The sequence below is a fragment of the Nelumbo nucifera genome, chromosome 3, assembly GCF_055504915.1.
Source record: "Nelumbo nucifera cultivar China Antique chromosome 3, China Antique-T2T, whole genome shotgun sequence".
NCBI lineage: Eukaryota > Viridiplantae > Streptophyta > Magnoliopsida > Proteales > Nelumbonaceae > Nelumbo > Nelumbo nucifera.
In genome coordinates, this window is record NC_142651.1 from 97,596,608 (window position 1) to 97,624,319 (window position 27,712).

At 37.3% G+C, this 27,712-nt stretch overlaps 1 protein-coding gene across 2 annotated transcripts; it reads right to left on the reverse strand.

Annotated features, from left to right (window-relative positions):
- Positions 1–1,104: 1,104 nt before the first annotated feature.
- LOC104588401 (squamosa promoter-binding-like protein 7) lies at positions 1,105–27,686 on the reverse strand. Of its 2 annotated transcripts, none has more exons than XM_010246308.3 (10): positions 26,534–27,686; positions 24,493–24,671; positions 24,038–24,264; positions 23,624–23,698; positions 23,405–23,512; positions 21,320–21,389; positions 8,222–8,357; positions 4,235–4,397; positions 2,541–3,110; positions 1,105–1,732 (listed from the first exon to the last, which is right to left on the reverse strand). In XM_010246308.3, the coding sequence occupies exons 1-10, from the start codon at positions 27,058–27,060 to the stop codon at positions 1,433–1,435; spliced, it is 2,355 nt and encodes a 784-aa protein (XP_010244610.1). In that variant the 5' UTR covers positions 27,061–27,686; the 3' UTR covers positions 1,105–1,432. The 2 variants fall into 2 exon arrangements, with proteins under 2 accessions (XP_010244610.1, XP_010244609.1); XM_010246307.3 differs by having other exon boundaries at positions 21,272–21,389; positions 26,534–27,679.
- Between the last annotated feature and the right edge of the window lie 26 nt (positions 27,687–27,712).

Sequence of the window (27,712 nt, forward strand, 5' to 3'; positions counted from 1 at the left end):
TAATGTGCAAATATATTACGGTCTTATTGTGCTCAAGAGAACGGTGACACGTGTCTATAAAAGCCCCAAAGCAAATTGATATTATCAAACACCCATTTCGTGCTTTTACTTCAAAAAGCATGCATTGAAAGCAATATATACCAAGCGGATTTTGTAGCCAAAGTCTAAAAGTAAACGGCCGAAAATTGGCTTACTTTGAACTATAAAAAGTTCAAAAGCCAAAGTTTATACAAACGGTGCCTAAAATTAGTAGGCCAATAGCTTGACTATGTGCAAATTTGTAGTTCTGAAAGTGAAACATCAATAATAATTAAGAGTACAAGTACAAAATAATATAAAATACAAGTTTGCACTCTACATATTTGTATTTATACTCTTACCGATCCAAGCCTAATATGCTTTCAAAACCAATAGGCAGGGAGAAAAGAACAGAGCATAGTAAAAGACAATACTCTTCTTACACTACTATACAAACACCCTAGATGGACTCAGCGGTAAGGGTGATCATTTTAAAAATGGAGAGTGAATGCTAGGTGAAGTAATGGCATCAACAATTGCAGTAAATGATGAAACAATGGCAATATACTCTATTTTTTTCTTAAACAATGGCAATATACACTTTTATTCATTTAAAATAGAATAGGTTGCCTTTTTTTATATGCGGCCTTTTCAAAACCAATAGGCTGTGAAACCAATGATGATGCCAGTGATAAAATACATGGGGCCAACACTGAAAGGTGGAATGAGTTTAAGCCCATGTATTTTATGATTGAGGTAGAGTGTTATTATTGGTTCCGCAGAAATCCCAACACTTAAGCAATGATCCGGAGTCTAGACCAACTATGGAAACTTGAAAGTACTTCCACCGCGCCACAAATCAATTGTTCTTATAATTACTGAAAGTTTGGCTTGCATGGAGAGGCCAGAGAAACCTTTAGGACCAGTAGGCGGTCAATTAGGGGAATGGTTTGGCCAGACCCTACTTTTCACAAAGGAGCACACCCCTATTCATTTTTTTTTTTTTTTGGATTTCTCATTTCTGTGGCAATTAATTATGCGTCCATTTTATCAAAAGGAAAAAAGCATACTTGCAGACACTAAATGTAGTCAGTAACACTAATCCTTCAAATTATTCTAATCACCAAAAATCTCATTTACATTACATGGCTGAACGCTCTAAGGTATTACTCACCGATAAAATTGGATCAATACCTGCCTCTTGCCTGCTGCCTGCAGAAGTTAACATCTAATTGGATGGAAGAATATAATCCCCTTCCCCACCGTTTGCAACTGTCATTGTGCAGCACAAGATAATCTGTAAGCCAAAAATCGTTGAAAGAGCAGAGCCCCTCTCGTAGTTGCGCCCAATTTGTATAATTTACACTGGCTCTATACATACACATCAACAGAGATCATAGAGACCCTCCAATTCTTAGTCCCTAAGGCCTGGGATGCCCCAAACACACCTACGAATGGTAACAGTAAGTTCCCCAACTTTATGAGGGTGGAAGAGAACTGCACATATTCCAAAACACATAGCAGCAGCAACAACCATGAAAATGAGAGGGCGCGAGTTGATCACCCTGTTGGAGAGAATGTAACCACAGGGCTTCCGCGGGTACTTCACATTCATAACATCTCCTCTATTTATCAGAGCCAAAGTTATACTGCTGTCTTTTAAATTTGTGGTTCCAACTACTCCCATTATTTCCTCTCCTCTGGTTTCAGTATCCTGCAAACACCAAAAAACCGAATTACAGAGACAAAATTTTAACTAGCAGAATAGAAATTCGATTAGGAGACCGACCAATTCCAAAGCAAATCTTAATGGCCAAGAAATGTATATCAATTTTAGGCATATAGCCCCTCTGGTTTCCAACCATGGTTTTCAAACTGCCATTTACCAGGACGGTCAGACCATTCAGCCCAGAAACTGGCCAAGCAACCAGTTCTGTTTCACCCCTCCAACAACCATTGACTTGGTCAGTAACCTGCTGACACAAGCAGTCAAACTGTCAACCCGTCCAACCTGGACAACAGTTTTTATCCGTTTTTAAATTTAATTATTTTTCATTTTTATTTTTGAAAATTACAATGGGCTGGTCTGTTTGGACCATACAGTCAAACCACTGACCCAGAAACTGGTGGCCAAAGCAGTTCTGGTTCCAGGTCAGTTTTTAAAACATGGGTGCCAACTTTTCAATGCATCTTACCAAAAAAAAAATCCAATGCATGCCGTCTCACATGGAAAAGGCACTTTGTCAATCTTGTAGACTTGTAGCAAATGGCTCTGACTACAACTAGACATAGGAAAATATGATATTTGCTTCTTCGGGAAAGATGAAAATTTCATATCTATCTATCTATCTATCTATCTATCTATCTATCTATACACACACACACACATAAATAGATATATAAAACAAACTAGATAAAACCAACGGAAATAAATTTAAACCTTAAAGCCTTAAATAGGAAGAATGAGGGCAGGCCATCAAATACAACACATACACTCGGGGACTGTAAATAAAAAAGTTCACCTGATTGTTACTTTGTATGCTACAGTTCACATCATCTTGGTCATAGCTCTGAGGAAAAGAATCCTTTTCTGGCATAGAGCTTCCTGAAAATGTTCGTAAATCCTTGGCATGCTGAAATCTCCGGTGAACAATTTTACTAGCACTATCCATATATTCCCAAAATAGCCTGACCCTATCATCAGTTGCATTGATAGTGTTGTACTCCGATCCCATCAACACCTTTAGAGATTCTATTACTTTCGTCAAGACAACGGTAGAATTATTCTTTATTAGAAAATCCAGTAAACAATTGAACCTCTGAATCTGGGTACAAGTAGAGAAGCTTTGGACATTTCCCAACTCAGACTCCTTCAACAACCACGCAATATCTAAAAGAAGTTCAGACATTGCTGTTTGTCTTAATAAAAGGACCTTGCTCTCACCAGAAATGGCATCAGCAACTTCTAGATGGTGCCTCTCTGAGCACAAAGATACATCAAACTTCTGTTGCAATGCCTGCATTTCACTACATATTTCTCTGTTCCCAATGAGGACAGGAATGTAATTGGATATCCCAGACTCATTCTCAACCTACAAAAGAAAAACCAAAAAGAATATGCAATTTAACAAATAGCAACACATAGCTGCACATCTTATACAGAAATAATAACTATTTCTACCAATGTATTTCAAGAAAGTGGTATCAACTCAAAAACTCCAACTTAGGCTCAGTTGGATTTTGGAAGGAGTACAAATACAAATATGTACAGTATTCCTCATGTCAGCAGATTCAAGCAGCACAAATCTATAGACGTCACTAAATTCCTAGTCCTGGGCACTTGACTAAGGCAAGCTCTAATATTCTAAACTGACTATGAAGACATTCCTAGCAAGTTTTACAAGACCAAAATACCTTGCCAGCATTCCTAGTTAATCTTATGGCATAATGCCATAACCAGCTCTAATATTCTAGACTTGGTATGAAGACATTGCTAGTAAAGTTTACCGAGATCAAACACCTTCTAGCCAAATAAGCTCATTCAAATATGAAAAACAGAGGATGGCATAATGCCATAATCCAAATTCAAGATACAACAGTGATTTAGCAAAATTACCTGTGACTATTTTTTCTTGTGATCAATTTAGTATATTGTAAGCTTAAAAATTATCCAAAAAATATTGTGCGCTTAAAACTATCAACAAAAATAAAAAATTATTACATCAACTTGCCAACCAGCATTCCTAAGACATCCCCAAGCCTTCTAAGAAACAGAAAGGATCAAGGGATCAAGTCCGATTAACAAAAAGAGAAAAAGAAGAGAAAAAATAAGTATAGTTCAAGTAACAATCTGCTGCATCCTAGAGAATCAACAAATCATAAAAGAGAATGCTTTCGGTCACCCACATAGCAGTGTACCAGACAATTAAAAAACCAATAATTACTACCCAATTGCTGAGGATGTTCAAACTTCAAAATTCTAACAGGTAGCAAGTGTTTTTCAGTAAAAGAGTATCCAAAGTATAGTGGCACAAGGGCAAAATGTTGAAAAGCAAATCTATGGATTTAGCTACCACTTCCAGTTGAAACACATTCATAATTGCACATGCTTATATTCATTACCATCTAGACTGGAAACTACCATACAAAGCATGAAGAACAGATTTACAGACCACCCAGCAGAGGAAAAAACAACAGATTATTCCCCAGAACACACCTCAATGAATGCAGGGCCAAAAAGCGTTGGCTCAGTATGAGGAATATATATCTTGTACATCTGATGGTCACAATTGTGAGCAGCAACACAATCAATCTCCTCATGTTGAAGAGAAATGCAATAATCATATGCAAGATATTTTCCAGCAAAAGACACAAGAAACCTGCCACAGAAGCCATTTGTATATTAGTACCAACTATGAACTACAAGTTTATTAACCACCTTTAAAACATAAAAATCTTGTAACTGTATGATATTCCAGGAAACAATGTTTTGAACAAGAAGGCAGTTTCTTCAAGGTATGCATCATCTAAAAGATTGTATGAACACGATATTTAAGAGTTCACGAACATATTTGGTCATCTACATTTGTGATTGTACAGTATTCTAATGGTTAAGCATTTAACAGAAGACATTTCAGCTTGGTAACAGAAATCCATGTGCAAGAAAAATAGGGACAATCAAGAAATTCAAATCTTTTTTTTTCTCCATTTTAAAACTGACATCACAGTTTTCAAGGCGCCAAGGCAGCTAGGCAACAGGGAGCGGCTTTTGTTGCCTAAATGAAACAAGTATAAACCTCATACCAAAACATGGAAATTCAGCATATTCATGAAAAGAAGAAAAAAAGAAAGAAAAGAAGCCAGAAAATATTCATGAAAATGGAAGTCTTTCCAGACTGTTTGAGAAAGCTGAAGGAGAGGCTAAGATAAAAGGAATTAAAATTGCCAAAAATGTCCCCTTAATTTTTTTATCAATAATGGCCCCTTAATTTCTCATCTTTTGTTTGCTGATGATGTGTTATTGTTTGGTAAGGACTCTAAATCAAGGTTGGAGAAATTTTAGAGGTTATACTCTTTCCAGAAAAATGTCTGGAGAAACTATACATTAGGTAAGTCTCAAATGATATGTTATAAAAATGTCCACCCATTATTTGGCCTTCACCATCTCTGAAGACACCACCTATTCCAGATGGGCCCGGATTACCTATAGAGCTCCCATCAAAGTTCAATTTTTACCCTTTGTTGTGTCAGTGGGGCCATAATTCATGTACCACAGGTTTGGATGAGATTGTACCCCTCAACCAAACTATCTCATCACATGCAATAGACATGGCCTTATATTCAGCTTCAATAAAGGATTTGGACACAGTAACGTAATTCTTACACTTCCATAAAATACCAAGGAAGATGCACTACCCTATCGTAGACCAATGTATATCTGGCACCCTGCCCAATCAGCATCAAAGTATGCATGAAGATGGACCAAATATGAAAGGGAAAAACAATCCACGAACAAGAATCACATGGAGATGAGGCTATCTAGGAGCATATACAAATTGGCCAACCACTTGAACAGCATGAGCAATGTATGGGTGGGTCAAAGTGAGATAAATAAAACTTCCAACCAACTGAAGATACATAGTAGGATCATGATGTAGGTACATGTTCACCACAACTGCGATGGCACAGAAGGTACTAAACCAAAGCTACAAAAACATTTGCGACGAGTTCACAACTCGGCATAGATTTGCAATGAGCTCAAAGCCTGCACAAACTTGTGATGAGCTCAAAGCACGCACAAACTTGCGATGAGCTCAAAGCCTACACGAACGTGCAATGAGCTCAAAGCCACAATACCGATGACGAACTCGAGGTTGCCACGAACCTGCGATGAGTCTAAAGCCATCGCAAGTCGACAACGAACGAAAATACAACAACTAGCTGATATCACTCATGATGGAACACCCAGTAGGATTAAGAAAGACACGTAAGACTAGCACTGACATCATCCACGCCACGTCAGTACAGGAGACCCGCAAAAGAAAGTAGGATGCGTGTATTATGAGAATCCTCAAAAGAAAGAAAACATCGTCCTGGAGAGATCTCATAAGACACGTGGTGAACCCTTAGCAGTGCCCCCCTGACAACTGACACCGAATCAAAGATCCCCTTTCCAAATGGGAATCAAACTCTTTTGGCTCCTTCCTTTCAAGACCTCAGGATCTCTCCCTATAAAAAGAGGCATGAATCACAACGAACATACGACTCTATCAATAGAAGCTCATAGCCTGCCCTTGCTCCCAGCCTTCCTTCGTCCTTCAAGGAGACCACCACACTTAGCCTTACCACACCACTCACACTTGCAAGAGCTCTCCATCATCATGAGATAGTTTCAAATTGAGTTCCATAGAACTGTCAACCTGCTTGGAGTCAATTAGGTGAGCTATCTGAATTAAATCTATAGTATATTTTCTTTAATTCACAAATGACCCTTTTGTAAATGATTGCACCTCCAAACTGAGAAAATAAGTCCTAATATCCAGATCCTTCATTTTGAAGAAACGTTGAAAAATAATTTAAGTTGTTGAATTCCTTCAAGATTGTCACATGTGATAAAAATATCATCCACATAGACAAGCAAAATGATGAGACCACAATCACAGTAAGAAAGGAAGAGAGATGAATCATAGGCACTCTAATGATAACCAACTTCCAAAAGAACATGATGAAAACATTCAAACAAGGCATAAGGACCTTGCTTCAATCTATAGAGAGATTTCTTGAGACAAAACACCAAGTGTTGGTCAATGTAGTATCCAAGTGATAGATTCATGCAAATAATTTCCTTTAAATTAGCATGCAGAAATGCATTGATCACATCCATCTGAAAAAAATCAACCATCCCCGAATGGCAGACAATGCAGGCATTAGACACACAAGCAAAAGCTTCTTCATATATACGCTTGTGAATAACCCTAAATAAACTCTACATGTCTTTGGTTGTGTTTGCTTTGTTCACCCTTCTCCACATGAATGTACTAAGTTATCAACTCAATTTGCTATGTGCGTCTTTTTGGTTATAATCTTAATCACAAGGGTTTCCTTTATTATGACCCAACTCTCCATTGTATGCATATCTCAAGTCTAGCCTTCTAATGCTTCTCTATACCTTTGATACCATGTCACCTTATAGGGTTCAAGTATGTAACATTGAAAAAGAAGAAGAAGATTGGGAGGGTGTATTGAATGAATGCCCTCATTCCCATAGAGCATGTTTTATTGAATAGAGCAAAACTATGTGCAATTACATAAGCACCCCTCATTATGCAAACAAAATACATGATAACCTATGCACACTACTAAAATATAACAAGACCCACCAATACAAGAATAAATAATAAAATAAGAATAAAATACAGCCCTATATACAATATACAACCTCCAAGAGCCCTCTGATCTATCTCTATCCAACATACCAAAATCCAAATGTCTCCTTCAAAGATATGCCTCTTGAAAGCCAAATGTGCCTCACTAAATGTATATTACTACATATTTTTTTCATGAAAAGGTAATGTATTATAAAAACACACCTTAAATGTATATTACTATATACATTTACCGTTTATCTTTTTATTAAAATAACAAGTTCTTCCCTACATTAAAACTTTTCAAACCAGTTGAATATTTAATTCTCATATGAAAGAGATTACATGATGTAGCCTGATATGAAAGCGTGTGCAAGAAGAAACCAACTTGAACAACAAGAATTCTGTCCATTGCAGCCCTAATACTTGATATTCTAATACTCTAAGACAGGTCAATTCCTAAACCTGAATATCTTCACTAATGTCAATAATTGCCTTGAGTTCACGTCCAGCCACCATCTGAAAATTTTAATCTGTTTATTTTCCTCTCTCCACTTTTTCTCAAATTATTTTCCTTGCTCCACAGTCTACTCATCTTTTTCTCCCACTTCCTCTACCTTCTCTTACACATGCATTTGAACATGCCCCTCAACTAGTCTTCAGTTAAAATTGGGAATTCAACTATATTCAAGAAAAAAAATAAAATTTCTACATAGAAATCAGGAAGTAAACTAGCATTAATTAAATCAAAGGGGACCAACTAATATGGATTCAATCAATTATACAAAGTAGCAAAGATATGTTACAAGGTATCAAAAGGCATAACAGTAGTACCATACCGAAATTTAGGTTGGTGTAGATTACTACCACAAGCAACAAACTCCATAGGTTTGCCAGCTTCAAAACAAGTAGGACTAACATAATGAAGTCTTGGTGCTTGCACCTCCATTTTGATGTTGAGAATTGATGTTCCATCTACAAGTGCCCCAATTTATAAGATATGGACACAGTAGGTATCATAAACAAGTTACATTTACCTCACAAGATAACAGCATCATCTCAGAGAGAGATTTCAACAATCAGCTTAACCATCAAAACTTCCACCAAAGTTCAAGTCCAGAAGAAGAACAACTAGATAAAACAATTCTTTTGGATCAATAAGAAGAGACAAATATTTTATGATACGTCCATTCGTGTTTATCTGCAATTATTTAAAGTAGTATTATATACACTTTTATGTAGTACTTCAATGCTAGTTGCTTTAAGCATTTCTACATGATTGGTCCATGGTATATAAATAAGACATGTAATAAAAGAAGATGGTGGAGGAATTCTTCTCTTCCAATCAGTGGTATACTGGTATACAGGTGCCATAAATAACAAGGCAACCAACAGTCAAGATTGCACTCTTTCTTTGAAAAAAAGGCAATAACTCTCTCTCCTTGCAAATCTAGCCTTCCCTTTTTTTTTCTTTTCTAAACTAGATGTTATATATGATTCTCCTATTGCATTTTTGTAGTCTTTATTAACTAATAATGTCTTTATGCAAATCAGTCAATAGAATCCATCCCCAACCAAATTGTGAGGACTGGATGTGGTGGAAGCCCAAGCAGTTTGGTTGCTTGACATGGAAGTGGATTTGGAGCACCAAAGCCCCCTCAGTAACACTTTTCTTTCTTCGGACTGCAATTTCCGACAGGATCTTCACTATTAATCACTTTAATCCAGAGGAATGCTGTTGAACAATCTCTGCTGCCTATGTGATCAAGAGGAGTCTGCATCACATTTGTTAATTCACTGCAGCTTCACATATAACAGTTGGACGCAGTTTGTGCAGCTTTTTGGCAGTCTTGAGTGGTACCAAAGGACCTCTATACTCTCATATTCTCTTGGCCCTCAGAAGGTTTCGGTAAGAGAGGCAACATAATGTGAAGGATGATCCCAATGGCATTGTGCTGGTAGGCCCGGTATGAGTGTAACAGTAGAATTCAATGGAAATAGGTCCACTAAAGAAGCAGTAATTGGTAAGATGGAAAGGTTGATTGTCTTACAAAGAGTTTGAGGGCTTTCAAGTACCAACGTTTCTGTACCTGTAACCAGTGGCAGCAGTTTTTTTTTTATTGCTAGTGGCAGCAGATTATTAAGGACAATGATTTTTGTAATATAAGTGCAGTCTGTTGTATATAACCCAAATATTATGAATACCATCATATGTAAAAGTTTTTGCTTTGAGGAAAGTTCTACCTCCATATGAGCTCTTCCAACTTTTCAAAAATAAAAGAAAACAAAACAAATAAAATAAAATAAGAACATCAGATAAGGTGAAGTTAAGCTATTCATCAAAAAAGGTGAAGTTAAGCTAAAGCCCTTTTTTGATAAGTAAAGCTAAAGCCAATTAGTCACTTACAGCTCAAATAAATGTTATCTAGAAAAGTCTACACTCATTCTCGGTCCAAAACACTTTGATCAAGTTGAGAACACAAATGATACAGCATAAAATGGCTTATCCAAAAGGTTAAATGGTTATATGGCTCATGAGAAATATGACAGTTAGGTTTCAGTGGGTGGGCAGATTGGCATATGCCTTGGCTGATTTTCTTGCTAAACAAGAGGCTACTCGGGTTACTTTGTATTGGGCTTCTCTGTAATTTTCTTTGTTCTTTGTTCTGTGTATTCAACTAAAGGGTAGATGGAATCCTCCATCTCCCCTTCTTAAAGGGGAGGTAGCATCCCGTGCCTCTCCCTGAATTATATTTTCTTTGGCTATGGTTTAATGAATCTTACTATTCAACAATAAAAAAATGACTTATCCAAAAGGATAGTGGTATAAACAGTGTTTGCTTCTATTATTCTTCTGAAAAGGAAAAAGACAAATGATGAAATGATCCATTAACAATTTTTTTGATCGGTAACTGATCCATTAACAATTAAGGCTCATACTCAACAAGGACCAATTGCTGAATGCCAGATTGGCTCATTTTAAACAGACAGACAGACAAACAATTTTATGAGAGAACATATCTCATAAGGAATAAATAGCAGTTAAAAAATACTTAGCACCAGTTTTATGCTAGGTTGCCTCACAAATTAAAATTCTCATTAAACCCCATGATCTGAAAATCAGTATATCCATTAGGCAACTGCACAAAGTGACATGATGATATCCCCCTTGTTCAGTATATTCACCATGCTTGCCCATACCCCCTTGTTCTTTCTAAACCCATAAGTCACCATTCCAGCTTTTATCAATACCTCCAATTGACAGGAGGAACTCACGCCAAGTAACATGATGATATCCATGGGTTGGCATACAGTGCATGACTACATGTTGCTACTTGGAGGTCAGGAATAATGTCCTTATCTATGATGATTAATGACCATGGTCTCCACTTCCACCTGTACTTTGTTAGTAGTATGAGGGATTATTTTGCTGTCATGCTTGAAGACTAAGGCCAAGTTTGGGAGTGTATAAAAATAAGTGCTTATTTGAATAAGGACTAATTTTGGGCCGGTACCACACCATTAAAGACTTATTGGTGTTTGGGAAATAAGCCCAAAATAAGTGCTTATTGAATAAGCCCAAAATTCCATCTTTTTTAAGTGCTTATACAATAAGCACTTATTCAATCTTTTCTCCCAGAATTGTCCCCAGTCAATTTTTAGAATACCAGTTATACCCTTTCAATGTAAAAAATGTTGGGCACGACTAATCGAATCCCCAAAATAAACTCTTCTCCTTAAGCATCCCAGAATCTACCCAACACCCCACTCTATCTCTCATCCTCCTCCAATGCAGACTTATCAGAGAAACCAGAACCTGGGAGATCGACTGCAACAGCATAAATTCCAATGGAACCCAAGGACCAAACCACTTGGCAGAAAGAATATGAGCCACAACCATAAATTCCACTGGGAGATTGAAATGGTTCTTCATTAAGCTCCCCCAGTCGCTTGATCCCAATTACAGAATGACCATTGACGAAGCTTTGCAGACCCTGTATATCAAGGTAAGTAAGCTGCATGCCCTAAAAGATTTCTTTGGTTGGATAAGACAAGGGATGCTTACATTAATCAATTCTTTGTGTGCTTCCTGTAGCTCCTGGTTGCTTTTGTGCTCTCTGACAATAAGAGATCGGTTCAGTATTTCCAGATTCCCCATTTCATCTGCTTTCTCATGCAATTGTTTCCTCAGGGACCCCATCTCCTTTTGAAGTAGACGAATTTCATTACCTTCTGACTTGATCTTCTTTTGAAGCTAACAAATTCCATCTGCTTTCTCTTGCAGTTGCTTACTCAGGGATTCTATCATCTTCTGAAACTCATACATTTCATTACCTTCTTCATATTTCAATTGACACTTTTCTCTCAGTTATTAGGGCTGTTCATAAGAAGACCCAACCCGACCAAACCGACCAACCCGGACCGACCCAACCCGAATTGGCCAGGTTTTCTTCAGCACCGATCGGTTTTGGGTTGTAAAAAATCATAAACCGACCCGAACCGAACCGACTTAGTAGTTAGTAGTTAGTTCCTAATTAGTATTTACAACCTACTTAGTTCCTACTTAACTAAGTTGTCTCTATCCTAGTTACAACCTAACTTAATTTCTAGTCTTCTAGTTAGGAATGACATTAATGGCAACTAGTCAACTAGACAAGGAATTTTTTTGGAAAAGTTTAAAGAAAAGAATCAAAGGATCCTAGTTTTTATGGTCTTTTACACCAAATAGGCAACCAATTACAATTAGAATTAGGTGTCCTTTTTTACTTAGATTAGTAGGTTTCTTGAAATATACAAATTTCAGTCTTCTTTCTCTAATACAGTTTGCCTTTCTATTTTCTTGATAACTTCTATTCTAACTTGGTCCGCCCCCTACCAATTTCAGTCTTCTTTCTCTAATAGAATTAGGTGTCCTTTTTTACATCAAATTTCAGTCTTCTTTCTCCAATCTACCAATTTATTATCATGGTTGAACTTAGAGCCGAAACCGACCCAAACCGACCCAACCCGACTCAAACTGACCAGGTCGGTTTTGCTTAACACAGGGTCGGTTTCGGTTTCAATTTCAGGTAACCTGACCAGGTCGGGTCGGTTGAAAAAATCTCAGTAAACCTACCCAACCCAACCCGTGAACATCAGTTATGTACTGTAAAATCTGTAAAATGAAAGCCTATCCGGGAAAAGTTCTTCAGATTAAAGACTTTTCTCGCGTGTGTTGGAGCCACAGTCTCCACTGGGGTCCACTAACATCAGTGCAAAGTGTGAAGTGTGTAACATTCAGAGAGAGAGAGAGAGAGAGAAAGACCACCCACAGGGTATATTTTCAAAATTTGAAAGAAAATGAAGGATAAAAGAGTCATAAGTGCTTATTGGAGAAAAATACCACCAAACGCCCAATATAAAATAAGTGCATATTTTTTAAAATTAGCACTTGAAAAAGCTGGGTGCCAAATGCAAATAAGTGCTTATTTGAATAAGCACTTATTTTTAACATAAGCACTCCCAAACTTGGCCTAACTGTCAAAGAATAGAATGTGAGTTGTAACAGAACTTGTATGGGCCCATAGTGGTGTTAGGATTTTTGACATTGTAACGAATTAGCATAATCCAATAATGCACACCAATGGTGAGAACTCACTTAATGATATCAAATCTAGTGTCACAGCAACATGTTCCAATTTCTTGAATATTGGGGAACGGATTTGATTTACTGAATAAGTCAGTTATGATGATTGAAAAAATTAACTTAGGTTCCAAAGAAGTTATCCAGTGATACAGTAATACACCACAAATAAATAGCTAAAATAATGAGCAATATGATAATATATTAACTTTATATGATTGTAACTCCCGGTTAAATTAAGTTTATACTTTTAATTTGTAAATAGTTTACTTTATCTTTTAAATAATTGAAAAATATTTTTTCCTAGTCAAAGGTAAATAGGAAGCACATACCTTTCTAAACCTTAAATTTGTTTAACTGGATTTTAACATTGAGGGTTTACTTTTTGCAATTAAGTTATTATGTTGGTTGCATGCTTCACAATGTATACATTATTTCCTAAACCCTTCCTCTCTTTTTTTATTGTATGTTATGCCTCTATTGTTTTGAATAGTTTATACTAATATAAATTATACATTTTGAACTTTGGATTGTGAATTGTGATTATTTATGTATTATTTGATCTGCATTTTTTATATTAATTGGTATGATTTATACAGTGTTTATTTTCTATTTGGGTTCATACAACTGACTCCAAACCAGTGTTTTAAAAGCGCAAGGCGCAAGCACCAATTTGCACCCGAGGTGCAAGGCACAAGGCAAGGTGCACGCCTTTTTGAAGCAAGGCAAAAAAAATACAAAAAAATAAAGCTAAAAATTCAAAAAAAATGCCAAAAAAGTTCAAAAAATGCAAAAAAAAAATTAAACATAATATTAATAAGAAATATAAACTTTTAAAATTAAAGGTTTAAAAAACCTATCATCTAAAACTAAAATACATAAACATAACATGTAAAGCATATTCAAATGAAAAATTAAAAATAAAATCAAACATATAAAACATTTCAAGCATGTGAAGTCCACAATCTCTTTTTTTCGTCAATTGCATTACTTCATGTAGCTAATGTGATGTAAAACATAGTACATTCCTAATTCTACGAGTCGCCTTTGTGCCACACCCCTCGAGACAAGCCCAAACAAGTCCATATTACCCGCCCTATTTGCTAATGTTGTGCATTCATTCATCTTAATAAAATATCTTCTTAAAAGGCAATTAAAATTATAAAATCATTATTTTTGTGCAAGAATAAGAATTTAAGACCCTAACATGGACTTGTATGGGCTTGCCTCGAGGGGCGTGGGCAGAGCCCCCTGCCTAGCCGCTAGGTTCAAAAAAAGCAAAAAATCATACAACTTTCAAAAGGCACACGCCTTGGCCAAGGCACACGGTGCATCAGGCGCACGCCTAGGCAGTGCGTCTTTTGAAAGTGCTAGGCCTAGGACATGGGCGAGGCGCTTACCCTAAAATGTGCCTCACCTGTGTGCCGCAGAATTCAGACGGCTTCAAAGGAATATCCATGAATATGCTTTGGCAGAATGTAGTGGAAGTATATTATATGAGAGATTAAGTCTCCAAGTGATCTAGCTTTATTATTGAAAATGTGATTGTTTCTTTCTTCCCAAACACCCTGCATTACTGCTTGAGCGAATGTATGCCAATATATTCTCCCCCGTTTGCCTAGTCCACTTCCTTGCCATTGTCTTAAGAAATCTTCTATGTGTTCCAGGAAAACCCAGTTGTACCCTACTAGGTTAATTAAGTAAAGCCAAATCTTGCTCGTTACTGAGCAATGTAAGAGGAGATGGTCTGCCGACAAAGGATACAAACATGGGGAGAAATGTATAGCCTTCCGTTGAGCTTTTTCTATAAAAGATCACAGGTGTTTATTTTCCCCAAACAAGCCTCCCACACAAAAAAAAAAAAAGACTCTAGAGGGTACGTGAGCAATCCAAACTCTTCTACAAGGGAACCCATAGTTTGTGTTACCCGATACCAAGGCTCTGAAAAAGGAATTAGTTGTGAACTTACAGGCTGGATGGAGCTTCCAGATTCGTTGGTCTTCGTTTGAAGGGGAAACACATACCTCTCTTGAGGCATGTAGGAGTTCAGCAAGATCCTCAATCTCCACATCCCTTAACTGTCTTCTTAGGTTTAGGTTCCAGTTTGAAGCAGGGGTTGAGTCTGAAATACAGGAGGCTAAAGTAGCTTCTCTGTTTTGGGAGAAATTGAAAAGACGAGGAAATCTATTGGCTAGAGTGTTTTCTCCCCACCAAAGGTCAGTCCAGAATTTGGTTTTGGCCACATCCCCTACTTTATATCTAACAAAAGAAATAAAGACATCATAAAATGGAGCAAATACCTTTCCAAGGGTTAGAGGCTTTTGTTCGATTCAAGGTGACATTGCTGTCCCAACCGTTGACATTCTTTCCGTATTTGTTGATTATGACCGAGGTCCAAAGGGCTTTGATTCTGCAGAAAACCGCCACAGCCACTTCCCCAAAAGTGCTACATTTTTTTCCTTGATCCTTCCTATTCCAAGCCCTCCAGCTTCCTTTGGTTTACATACTAAGTTCCAACTGACTAAGTGGTTTTTTTTTCTCTCCACCCCCATTCCACAAGAAGTCACGCTGCAGCTTTTCAATTTTATTTCTGATCTTGGCTGAGATTTGGAACACTGAGAGATAGTAGCTAGGTAGGTTAGCCAGGGAAGCCTTTATTAAAGTGAGTCTTCCTCCTTTTTCCTTGATCCTTCCTATTCCAAGCCCTCCAGCTTCCTTTGGTTTACATACTAAGTTCCAACTGACTAAGTGGTTTTTTTTTCTCTCCACCCCCATTCCACAAGAAGTCACGCTGCAGCTTTTCAATTTTATTTCTGATCTTGGCTGAGATTTGGAACACTGAGAGATAGTAGCTAGGTAGGTTAGCCAGGGAAGCCTTTATTAAAGTGAGTCTTCCTCCTTTTGAAAGATAGCCTTTCTTCCAAGTTGCCAGTCTTTTTTCACACTTTTCCACTACTGGTTCCCAGAAGCTTTGGCTTCTTGGATTCCCTCCAAGAGGCAACCACAAGTAAGAGATTGGAAAAGTCTCCACTTTACAACCTAGGGTCGCCTTTAAGTTGTTTACCAAACTTTCACTTATGTTTATCCCCACAATGCTGCTCTTGGAAAAATTTACTTGGAGACCTGTAACTTTCTCAAAACACACAAGGACCTTTTTCAAGTTAATGATAGAATCCAGATCGAACTCCAAAAAAACAATGATGTCATCAGCAAAAATCAAATGGGACAAGTGAATTGAGTCTCTTCCAACTTTAAATCCTTTCAACAGGTTCAGGCTTTTTCCTTTCTCAATGAAGTGACTGAGAATGTCTACAACCAGAGTAAAGAGAAAGGGGGAAAGGGGCAGCCTTGCCTAAGACCCCGACTTGCTTGAAAATAACCTTTTGATTCTCCGTTTATCAGCACTGAGAACCAGGCAGGATTGAGTCACCTTTTTATCAACGCACCCATCTTCTTCCAAAACCTCTTAATTCCAACATATTTAGTACACAGTCCCAGTCAACTTTGTCATATGCTTTCTCCAAATCAAGTTTTATAACCACTCCAGACTTGCCTTTTTGTCTTCTATATGCAACACATTCATATTGGTCACTAAAATAATATCAATGATCTTCCTTTTACAGAAGCATATTGACTATTGGAGATTAGATCTCTAAGCACTTCCTTTAATCTGCTTGCCAGCACTTTAGCCACAATTTTATAAATACTGCCCACCAAACTTATTGGCCTAAAGTCCTTTACTTCCAAAACTCCTTTCTTTGGGATTAAGGTGATTAATGTTATATTGCTACCCTTTGTTTATGATGGCTGAATTGAAGAAATCCTTGAACACTTCCATTAAGTCCGACTTCATTGTATCCCAACACAATTGATAGAAGATCAAAGGAAAACCATCCGGACCAGGAGATTTGTCTCCATCCATACCAAAAACCACTTCCTTAGCTTCCCGTTCTTCAAACTCTCTTTCTAGTCAATCTTGTTGTCCCTCTGACAAACAAATTCCTTCCCAATTAGACAAGTAAAAGGATTTGTTGTTACTCTGTGTACAGCTACTTAAAAAAATTCAGAAACTGCTCCACTATCTCCTGTTGTTCTTCCACTTCTCTTTGTGCCACCTTCAGTTCTGAGATGTAATTTTTTCTTCATCTTCCTGTGGCATAGCTATGAAAAAATCTTGAATTTTTATCCCCCTCCTTCAACCATTTTACTCTAGGTTTTTTCCTCCAGTATACTTCTTCTCTCCTAACTACCTTTTCCCACTCTTTCCTTAATTCCTTCCTTCTTCTTCTCCCTTGGCCATCTAAATTCCCATCTTGTTTTTGCAGTCTTACTCATCCAATTCCTGAATTAACTTTTTTTTTTCTCCAGCAGATGCTTTAAACTCTTCCTTTCCCCATGATTTTAACTTCCTCTTTTGGTACTTTAACTTCTGAAGAAAACAAAACCCAGCCCAACCGTCCACCTCACACTCCTCCCACCAAGAGGCCACATTAGATTTGAAATCTTTATGTAGAGTCCAAACCTTCTCTAGTCTAAAGGGGTGTTTTCTCTTTTTAAGACTTCAGTTTGTAACACAATTGGCCAATGATCGGATGTACACCTAGGTCTGATCTCTTGGAATAAGTCGGGGAAGTGTTCCTCCCAATATGTAGTTATCAGGAATCTATCAAGCCTACAACTGATCAGATTCTCCTACATATTCAACCAGGTAAACCTTCCATTGCGAAGGGGGAGATCACGGATGTTGTGTCTTGCTATGAAATCAGAGAACTCTCTCATGCTTCTGGTGATTCTCCTGCTATTAGTGCTTTCGTGGCTGAATCTTGTGACGTTGAAGTCTCCTCCAATACACCATGGGAAGTCTTCAAATTCGTGGAGAGAATCAAGCTCTTCCCAAAATATCGCTCTGTCCCGAGGGGAGTTAGGCCCGTACACTCATGTCAGAATCCGGTTGAAGCCATCTGATACATTTGTAAACAAGACAGAGATGGAGAACTCTCCAGCATCTATTTCTATTCTTGAAACCACCTCCTCCCTCCATGCGATAATGATTCCTCCTGTTGTCCCAATGGCTGGCAAGGTTGCTCATTTCTTCCCTCTTAATCCTCATACAACTTTTATTAATTTCTTATCCACCAAATCCTTTTTAGTTTCCTTTAGGATGACGATATCGGGATTTTCCCTCTAAATGGTTTCTTTCACTAAGCTTCTTTTCATTCCTCCTCCCAAACCCTTATGTTCCAGCTTAGAATCTTCATGGAAGCTCTACCACATTCTTTCCCTTACCAACCCTATTTCCCACACCGGAGGGTGAATTCACCTTCTGACTTGTCAAACCCCATTGGAGTCTTTTCAGCTCCTTGTTTGTCCCTTTCTTCTTCCCCGTTCCTATCTTGGTCAGAATACACATTCTTTTGTTGCTGTTAGTGTCTCCTTCCCGTCTGAATTCCCTTACATTATTCACTTCTGTCGTGCCCAAATTTCTGGTCAACTCCTGTAATCCCACATCTCCAACGTTTGCTCCTTTTTTCTGCACTTGAAGCTTTTCACCGCTCTGGCTATTTGGACCACCTGTCACTGACCCAGAGTGTGAGAAGAACTTTGTCATCGATTGGGAAAGCAACGCACTTGAACCTGAAACACGGACGATAGAGGTTTGAAAGTGAGAACCAGGGAAAGCATGCAAGGAAATTAAAGATTCAGAAGCAATGTTAGAGGGAGAGGGTATGGTAAAGCCTGGGTTGTGGTCAGAGAAAGCCGGTGGCGAACAACTTTGTTCCTTCTGCAGAACACCTGGCTCGGACCCAACTCCATAATATGGGTTCACTAAGTGCATCGGCTGCAAAATCTCGATGCTAACCCAAACTTCTCTCTCTTCAAATAAGAACTTTGACCTTCTACAAGCCACCTCATGGGCATCAGAGACTTCTGAGAAATAAGTAGGGGTGAGCATTCGGTTTATTCGGTTAAAAAACGAACCAAATAAACCGAATTTCTAAAAACTGAACTTATAAAATATAAAACCGAACCAAAACCAAATTATTAAAAAACCAAAACCGAATTTTTCAGCTCGGTTTTTGGTTATTTCAATTAAAACCGAATTTTATTAATATTATACTAATACATATTGTATATTATAATATATATATATATATGTATATGTAAATGTATATTATACATACTAATATTATATATGATATATATTATATACATATTATAATATATTATGTTTTACATATTAATAATATATTATATTATGTATATAATAAATTTCTGTTAATTCGGTTTTTTCGATTAACCAAATTTCTAATCCCGAAAACCGAAACCGAATTAACCAAACCAAAAAAACTGAACCAAACAAACTGAAACTGAAAATTTCAGTCCAGTTTTTCGGTTTTAACCGAACAATGCTCACCCCTGGAAATAAGAGTTTATTTCTGTTTCTGAATCAGATAGCTCGTCTTCTTCTGCAGAAGAATCCAAACAAGGAGTTGGAGGCTTATTTACTTCTCTTCCTATTCCTTTGAGACTGTTGGGAGTGTCAAGAATTTCTTGGTCCTCGAAGGTGGGTGTTTCAAGGATGACTAAATCATCTACTATCTCAGCCAGATAATCCTCGGGGGCTCTGGTCTTAATTCAGTCCTGCTTTCTTGATCGTATAGGAGTCTGATGACCGATCGGGTCGACTCAGTGGGTCGGTTCAAGATTTTGGACTTACCTGAATCCGAACCAACGGGTCCTTCGCTTTTAGCCCCAATCTTCCTTAGAGGTTGAGAGTCTTTCCCTTTTCCTTCTTTACTGTAATTAGAATTTCCGCGCCTATTATCTCTTCTGCGCACAGATTTGTTCTTCGAGCTCCTCCCTTCTTTAGAAGGTTTTTTCGAAAACTTGCATTTGGAGACTTGGACCTCACGCTAACTCCTCTGCACTGCAGCTATTACATCTACCTCCCTTAAACTTCCACATGGCTGAGAGTCGTTTGAGCGAGTCGGCTCAATGATTTGCAGGTGACTTGTTTGTCTTCTCCACTTCGACTACCAAGAAGAACCAAACGTTCCTTTCGAGTAGAGGGATTGAACATGGTACAGAGTGTATCCCCCTACTTCTTACCCTTATTCTTGCGAAACGCATATCCTAGAAGTGCTTCGTTTTTTCATCCACTTCTTCAAGCCCACCACAGAGGCTTCCTATTAAAGTAAACACCTCCTCTTTCCACAGATGAAAGGGTAGACCCCTGATGATTAGCCATCCGTTAAAGCTTAGGGAGTCTGAAATCGCATTCACCATCGGCCACCAGTGGGAGATCAACACCCACTTTCCGAACACAAATATCTTCTCCAACCCTGTCCAAGCCAAGACTACTTCTTCTGGAGCGAAATCCACTGCTCCATTTGACTCAAAGGGGGTTTAGTTGCAACAGAGCGGGGGCATGCAGGTTTGTAGATACCCCTAGCTCTACTTCCCTCCAACTCTGGTCTTCCAGTTTCGTGCACACAAAGGTTTTTTCCAAATACCAAAAGGTTTAGTTTTATGGTCGATAAATGTAAATGCTGATCCCCCTATCTCCACCACTCTACTTCATTTTTCCAGAGTAGGAAAAGACTTCGGTGAGGACGTTGGAAAATTTTGGGTGATCTTACAAGGTAGTAAACACTTTAAGGTTTGTTGAAAGGTCTTCCACCCACTACTATTTTCTTCTTCTGGAATGCATATACTACGCAACTATCTTCTTTCTCCCACTGGCTTAATCAAACATATCTCCCCCATCTATTTTCATTCACTTGAAACAAGAGAACCCTGCCCCTTTCCGCTCGCTTCCTAGGGTCTATAATTCTTCCTTTGTTTCCCACCGCCTTATAAATGCTTTCTGCCAACCAGACTGCTTCTTCTAACCTCAAGATTACTCTCGTCCATGCACCTCTTCCTCGTTCTGTTATTTCTATTTCTTCGAGCTTCCTGCTGGAGATTTGCTCTAAACAACACAGAAACCTTCTCAAAAGAGGGCACTAAGAGCTCTTAAAAAGTCTCATTTCCATAGAAGATAAAAAGTACCAAACATTCAAAGAAACAAATACATTCCACATCAACCAAAACTCATCATACAACCAACAGCAGTGCACATATCAGATAAGATGAAGCCAAAAAACAATATCTTTTCATTCAACCCATCAAAATGCTCAATATCACTCATTTTCTCAATAAAGAAAATATTCTACATTTAACAAACAAGAAATGGGAAATAGAACTATTACCATCGTTAACTTACTTTTTAGAACCTGAAAAATCAAGTTGTTTAAATAAACATGTATTGCACCTTTTCCCAACAAAATGCTTCCAGGTGAACTAACAAAGTCATATATATAGGATGTTGCATCTTCAGTTATCTGCTCAATGCAACAAAATAGGGATTAAATTTTGTTGATTTGAAAGCTTGAGATGAGAACAAACAAAAAACAGCATAAAAGACAATATTAGCATAGAAGGAAATTATAGGCCCTAAAATAAAACACAGGGATGGGAAGGAAGTAGGGGAGGGGTACGATTGTAGTAAAATGATCTTGAAATAGTAATAGGATCCAAATTAAATATAAAACCAAAAAATATATTATAAATGGAAAAAAATTACATAAATTCTAAATCTAAATTAATTCTAAAGACTTATAATACTAAACATAATATTTTGTACATGTATACAAGGTTTAAAATTTCGATATTCGGGGGCGTATCGTATCGTATTTTTGAAAAATGGATATGGGATACGCATGGAAATCAGACGTTTCCCCTTTTTTCATGCGTATCAGACCCATATCAAGGTTGTATCGGGGGTGTATCGGGGCGTATCAGTAGCATATTGACGAAAAAGATACGGCCAAAAACTAAAAAAAAAATAAAGGGGGGAAAGCAAGCTTCTTTTCCCCAAAATAAGCCTTCTTTCACCCCCAAATGACTCTAAAACTCCAAACTTCATTCCTAGAGTGCTAGATTTGCAAAATTTTGCAAGAAATAAGTGTGAATCATTAATTTTTTTAAAGATTTTTCGAATTTTGAAAAAATATGGCAAAAATAGGTAACTTTTGTCAATTTTTTATAATATCTTGTGATTTCTTTTTTTCTTGAATGTTTAAATTTATGTTGATCTACATTTCTTACATTCAAAATCACAATTTTTTTTTGTGTTATCAGTAGATTTATGGAAATTTCATGAAGATATATGGGGAAAATATAAATTAACAAAAAATTTGAAAATGTAATTTTTTCTCTGCAAAGACTAAATAGGTTTTAAATCTATAGATATATCTATCATATCCATATAGCAATTGAAATTTCTTCTTTAATATTTTTTTATTTTTTATATTTTTAGAATTAAAAATAAAAAATAATTAATTATATTTTATCATTTGACCACAGCAATTGAATATATTATAATTCTATGGATGATCTATCATATCCACAAACTAATTGAAATTTCTTCTTTAATAATTATTTTTTTATTTTTGTATTTTTATAATTAAAAATAATAATTAATTATATTTTATTTTATTATTTGATCACAATGATTGAATATATTATAATTCTATGGATGATCTATCATATCCACAAAGCAATTGAAATTTCTTCTTTAATAACTATTTTTTGAATATATTATATAATATTTATTTATTTTTTATAATTTTTGGAAATGAATAATAAATAATTATTAATTATCTTTTCACATAGAAATTGTGTCAATGCATGTTTTATGGTTGGATAGGAGAGTTAGGTTTTTCCCATCCCATAAAACATTAAAACTTAACAATTATAATTTATAAATTATAGTTAAAACATAGGATTTTTAATGAAATCATAATTAGTTACAATATATTTCTTCATAAAACCATTAAAATATATTAATTTAATGTATATACACCTCATTGAGGTCTTATATTTAGTATTGTGGACGTATTTTTATGATTTATTAAAGTATTTATAGTGTTTCCAAGAGTATCTATGTGTATCTTAGTTTTTCTCCAATACGCATGCGTATCCAAGGCGTATCCCGATACATCTCTTAAAATTGCCTTTCCGATACACTTGGCGTTTCTGATACTTTGAACCTTGCATGTATATAATCGGATCGGACCAAGAAATATCCAAATTTGGTCCAATAAATAAACGGATTACATTTTCCGATCCAATTGAACTGATTATGACTAAATAGATATGCAAATCTGACATAAAACAAATTCAGTTAAATCCAAACCATTTGCAGCCCTATAAGAGAAGGGGTTGACATTTAGGTATGTGTAATGATCATGACAGATTCAAATACATCTTCTACTTCAATAGATCCATATTATAGCTTAGAAAAATATCATTTCAGAGAGAGAGAGATTGTCCAAAGTACTGATAAACAAATTACCTTATCCCACATGGCCTGTGGCATTGCAATGAATACAGTCAAGATGGTACATCCAGGACGAATATACCCCTCCAATTCAACTGGCATGCTGGCCAACCACTGGAATATCTGCAAGAATAGATAGCATCACCCATCAATCAAGTTCTAATATATTCTTTCTGAAGCAGATGTATATTCTCCTGTAAATACTAAACTGCAATTATAATTGTTTGGAAATACTTGGTGCCGAAGTCTTCTAGGGAATTCTGCTGGATTCCAGTCATAAAGTTTGAATGATATTCGACCTGTTGGACACTACAAACAAGTAACAAATTAAACAGGTTAAAGATAAGAGTGGGACCTAGAAAAGATACACCTCTTAAAATCTAAAGGGCAATTTGCTAATGGCTTAAGTTGCTGAATGACCTATTGCTTTGTCTTTTAGTGAATAAAATAATTAAATAATAAAGTATTCAAGGGTATACTAATCTACCTAACTTCAGCTTCAACTCTTAAGAAGCTCACAAGCCCCTTAAAAACTTATTCACTAAAAGTCAAAACAATAAGCTTTTCAGTTCAGCACTTAACCCATTTCAGAAACAAAGGCAATATCAGAAAAATGGTAAAATAGGATAAAATTAAGTGCAGACATACCACAGACGAATAAGCATTCTTATTCTCACATAAGGATGATGAAATAGCATATTTAGAGTTCTCTTTTGCTCCATCCACATGGATTTCACCAGAAGCAGCAAACGATGCTACACTATCACTTTGAACATTTTGCAAACTTGGAGCTGAACGAGGTGGAGATACATGTCCGTCCTCAAGCTCCAATGATATTTCACTCTCTGTTACCTTGTTGCTCAAGTATAAAGTATCTAAAAGATGATAAGAGAAGGCAATATGCAATAAATAATGTGACAACATATCTCTGTACAATAGATCTTTTTAAGAGCCTCTTTCTGCTATCTATAGAAGGAAGAACTTGAGGGGCACCTAATACCGAATAAATCATAAGCCAAAATTCAATAACATATCTGAGCAGTCCTTAACTGATAAAAACAGGGAAAGGTAATATAGTTGCATAAGTTCAGAAAAAATGATACCTTTCCCTGCTTCAGTGTCAACAGTAGTATCTTCAGGTGACAGAGACCCAGACCCCTGAGGTTCATTTTCAACTGCACTTCTAAAATCAATAGATTTTCTTCGTCGTCTCTTGTTGTGGCGCTCCAGTTTTCTTCTACAACTCCGTTTACCTTCATCAAAGTCTGACAAGACATGAAACCTGACAACAAAAAAGGAATATTAGGTTGTTTACCCCCAAATGTTGAATGCACCACAATAATTAAAATTTGACAAATGAAAATATAATTCTCCAAAAATATGGCTTGAAATGATCAAGCTACAAGTAGAGTTAGTCTATTATGTCCTAGATTGAACACTTATTTTATTTGTTCTCGTATAGACTAAAGATATAGTAGTAAATATTATGGTCAAAATGATAGAAAAGTCTCCAGACGTTAAATCATGGCATTTCACAGTTCCATCAGCACTCAATTAAGATTCAAGCAAGCATTTATCTACCTATTAAGAACAGTTAGCAGATGTAAAAGGGAAGAACACCAACTATTGAAAAGGCAAAACAAGTCTGCTATCCCATACTTACAAGCAGTAAATCGAAACTCAACCTATATCCTGGGTGTTAATTTCATAAGATGGAGCTGTTTTGATTTTCAGCTACATGTAACAAACTCACCTTGCCTAATCAAGAAAGAACCCAACTCAATGCATGGAATACTACCCGAGGTGAAACCAAAACAGGCATAGGACTTTATTGGTTCATGCCTTTATCCATAATATACAGCACTTCAACTTGGCATTAAATTTTTAGTGTGTATCCAATAAGAAATAACTAAAGGAATCCACTCTGAGTGAGTCTCTTCAAAGGGTTGAAAACATGAAATGCAGAAGCATGCACACACACATCAGAGAGAAGGTTCTTATGAAAGAGCATCTTAGTGAATATGAAGAAGAAGCTGCTGCTGAATATGATGACAAGTTTATGGTTAGAAGACCTGATTTGATGCATAACATCAGTCTGGGCTTCTGGTATGCTGGTTTAGTTCTTCACGGTTAGTTTCAGAGCCTAACCCATATTCCTGGTTTAAATCATACATGGGGCTACATGAGAAAACTAATAATCAACATAGGAAGAGGCCTGATTTGACATGTCTGATCAATCCTGGGGATTTAGATGTATGGTTTGGATTCTCATCAAATGGTTTCATGGAAGGCACCCAACAATAAAGATCAAATGCAAACAGTCTGTATCACAAGGGAAAGTGGCAAAAAAAAGGAATGGTACTCAGTAATAGGGACTAAAGCCTATATTGATAACTATGACTAAAGTTCCATATTCCCACATCAAATTAGCCTGAAAGGGACATTGAAGCTAAGAATGGTTCATCAAATTAGCCTGAAAGGGACTAAAGCCTATGTACCATGACAAAAGTGTTATAGCATATAGACTCTAAACATGTTCTAACTCAGCAGGATCGTTCAACAATTTGACTAAGTCTATTCAAAATAAACAGACTAAGCCAAGCTGATGGACCTCTTGAGACTCCAAGCAATGACAATGCTTGTCTCTGACATTTTCGCGCCATGCAACGGCTATCTGAGTGTTTCTTCGTTCATCTTGATGTGTCAAAACCAAATAAAAACTACAGCAAAGAAAGAGGCCCCGGGGTAACATCCAATTTTTGGTTGCTTGCAAGATTTCCATAATTGTTGTATGGAACGTGGCTCTCAAGAGACAAAAAACGTAGACATTGCAAGAAGTTCGCTGTAACCGTCTTGCTAAGATAAATTATAGGAAATAAATCATAGCTTTTGTTCAATAATTTCCGAGTGTAAAATGGGTTATTTTCCTTATTATCGCTTTATTAGCTACTAAATTGGGGTAACGAAAAGGTCGGTACTCGTACGTAAATCGTAATTGAGGAACAATTACCACTATTGAATGGTTTCCATATTATTCTAGAAGAAAACAAAACAAAAAGGGATAAAGAAAAGAATAATGGTCACTTCTGTGGCTGACAATGTAAAGCTGAAAACTCAAGAAACCAACAGGCAAAATTGACTTACTTGCCACACTGTTGGCAATATCGTTTGGGCTGGCCATCAAGAACAACAGAACTGGCATTGGCACAACGGAGACAAACACGATGCCGCCGATGATAACCCTTGAGCTCACTAATATCAGCCTCGCATCCAGGGACCTGACAGCGGGCTGTGCCCACGGGAGTCGTCCTCGCCCGCTTCTTCCCAACCGCTGCTTCCTCCTCATCCTTCTCATCGATCTCAGGGCAGGCACAAGGAATCCGTCCGGCCAAGAAATTCGAACAGGTCAGCCTCGGGTCCCTCTTCCGCACACGAACGGAACCGTCCGAACCCCGACTTGGAGACGGTTCCGATGCAACTTCCGAAGTAGCAGCAACGGTAGGATTATCGGTTTCCCAAGAAACGATCAATTGATCGTCGTCAACAGTGAAGTCCAAGAGATTCCCCCATTCCCAAGCAGCGGAAGCCTCGTCGAGGAACTGCGGAATCTCCATTTCGGGATTCCTATCTCTGACGGGGGAAACTGGCGGATCTGGTGGTGGAATCTCCATAGTGCGGCAACCCAAACCCTAGAAGAGTGGAGGCATGAGGTAGGAGAGAGGTTAGCGGAGTGGGGACGTCAGCGACGACAGCCTCGGCTTCTGACAGCTGGTGGGGTTGGTGGTGACGCGAAATCGTAAATTCAAAGACAATCAAACCAGGAGTTCAAATCAGGCCCCTCCCTCACCCACAAAACTTTTCCCATAATTTTTCACAGCACATCCCCGCCGTATATTGAGATCATCTCCCAATGATGAAATCATAATGTCGACATTTTTGGAATGAAACTAGGGCTAACTTGTGTTCCGAAATTTCTCCGATTGATGAGGTGACCTCTGAGCTCAGACGGTCATATCATCCGAAGAGCGAGACAAGGAAAAAATGGGAAAAGTGGAATCAATGATATCTGGACAATTGGATCTGACCCCGGTGATTCTGTTTAGCCACAGTTGGAGCCAACATCCACGTGTAAGATATGTAAAAGTCCCCTGGCCCACCACATTAACATGGGGACAGTGTTTATCATATGACACGTGGCAAGTTAGAGTATAACCCATTTTATTCGGTTTCAGGCTTTCGACTTAAAGAGGAAAGAGAATAGGCTTTGACTTGACAAGTTATATTATATGTTCTTGTAGTGAATTTGATTCCTTTTTTGTTTTT

Coding starts and splice junctions, on each gene's coding strand:
- LOC104588401 (XM_010246307.3), bottom strand. CDS start 27,060: ATGGAGATTCCACCACCAGATCCGCCAGTTTCCCCCGTCAGAGATAGG. Junction 23,513..23,623: donor CTAGAAGACTTCGGCACCAA/GTATTTCCAAAC, acceptor CTATTCTTGCAG/ATATTCCAGTGGTTGGCCAG. Junction 4,398..8,221: donor CTACACCAACCTAAATTTCG/GTATGGTACTAC, acceptor CTTCTGTGGCAG/GTTTCTTGTGTCTTTTGCTG.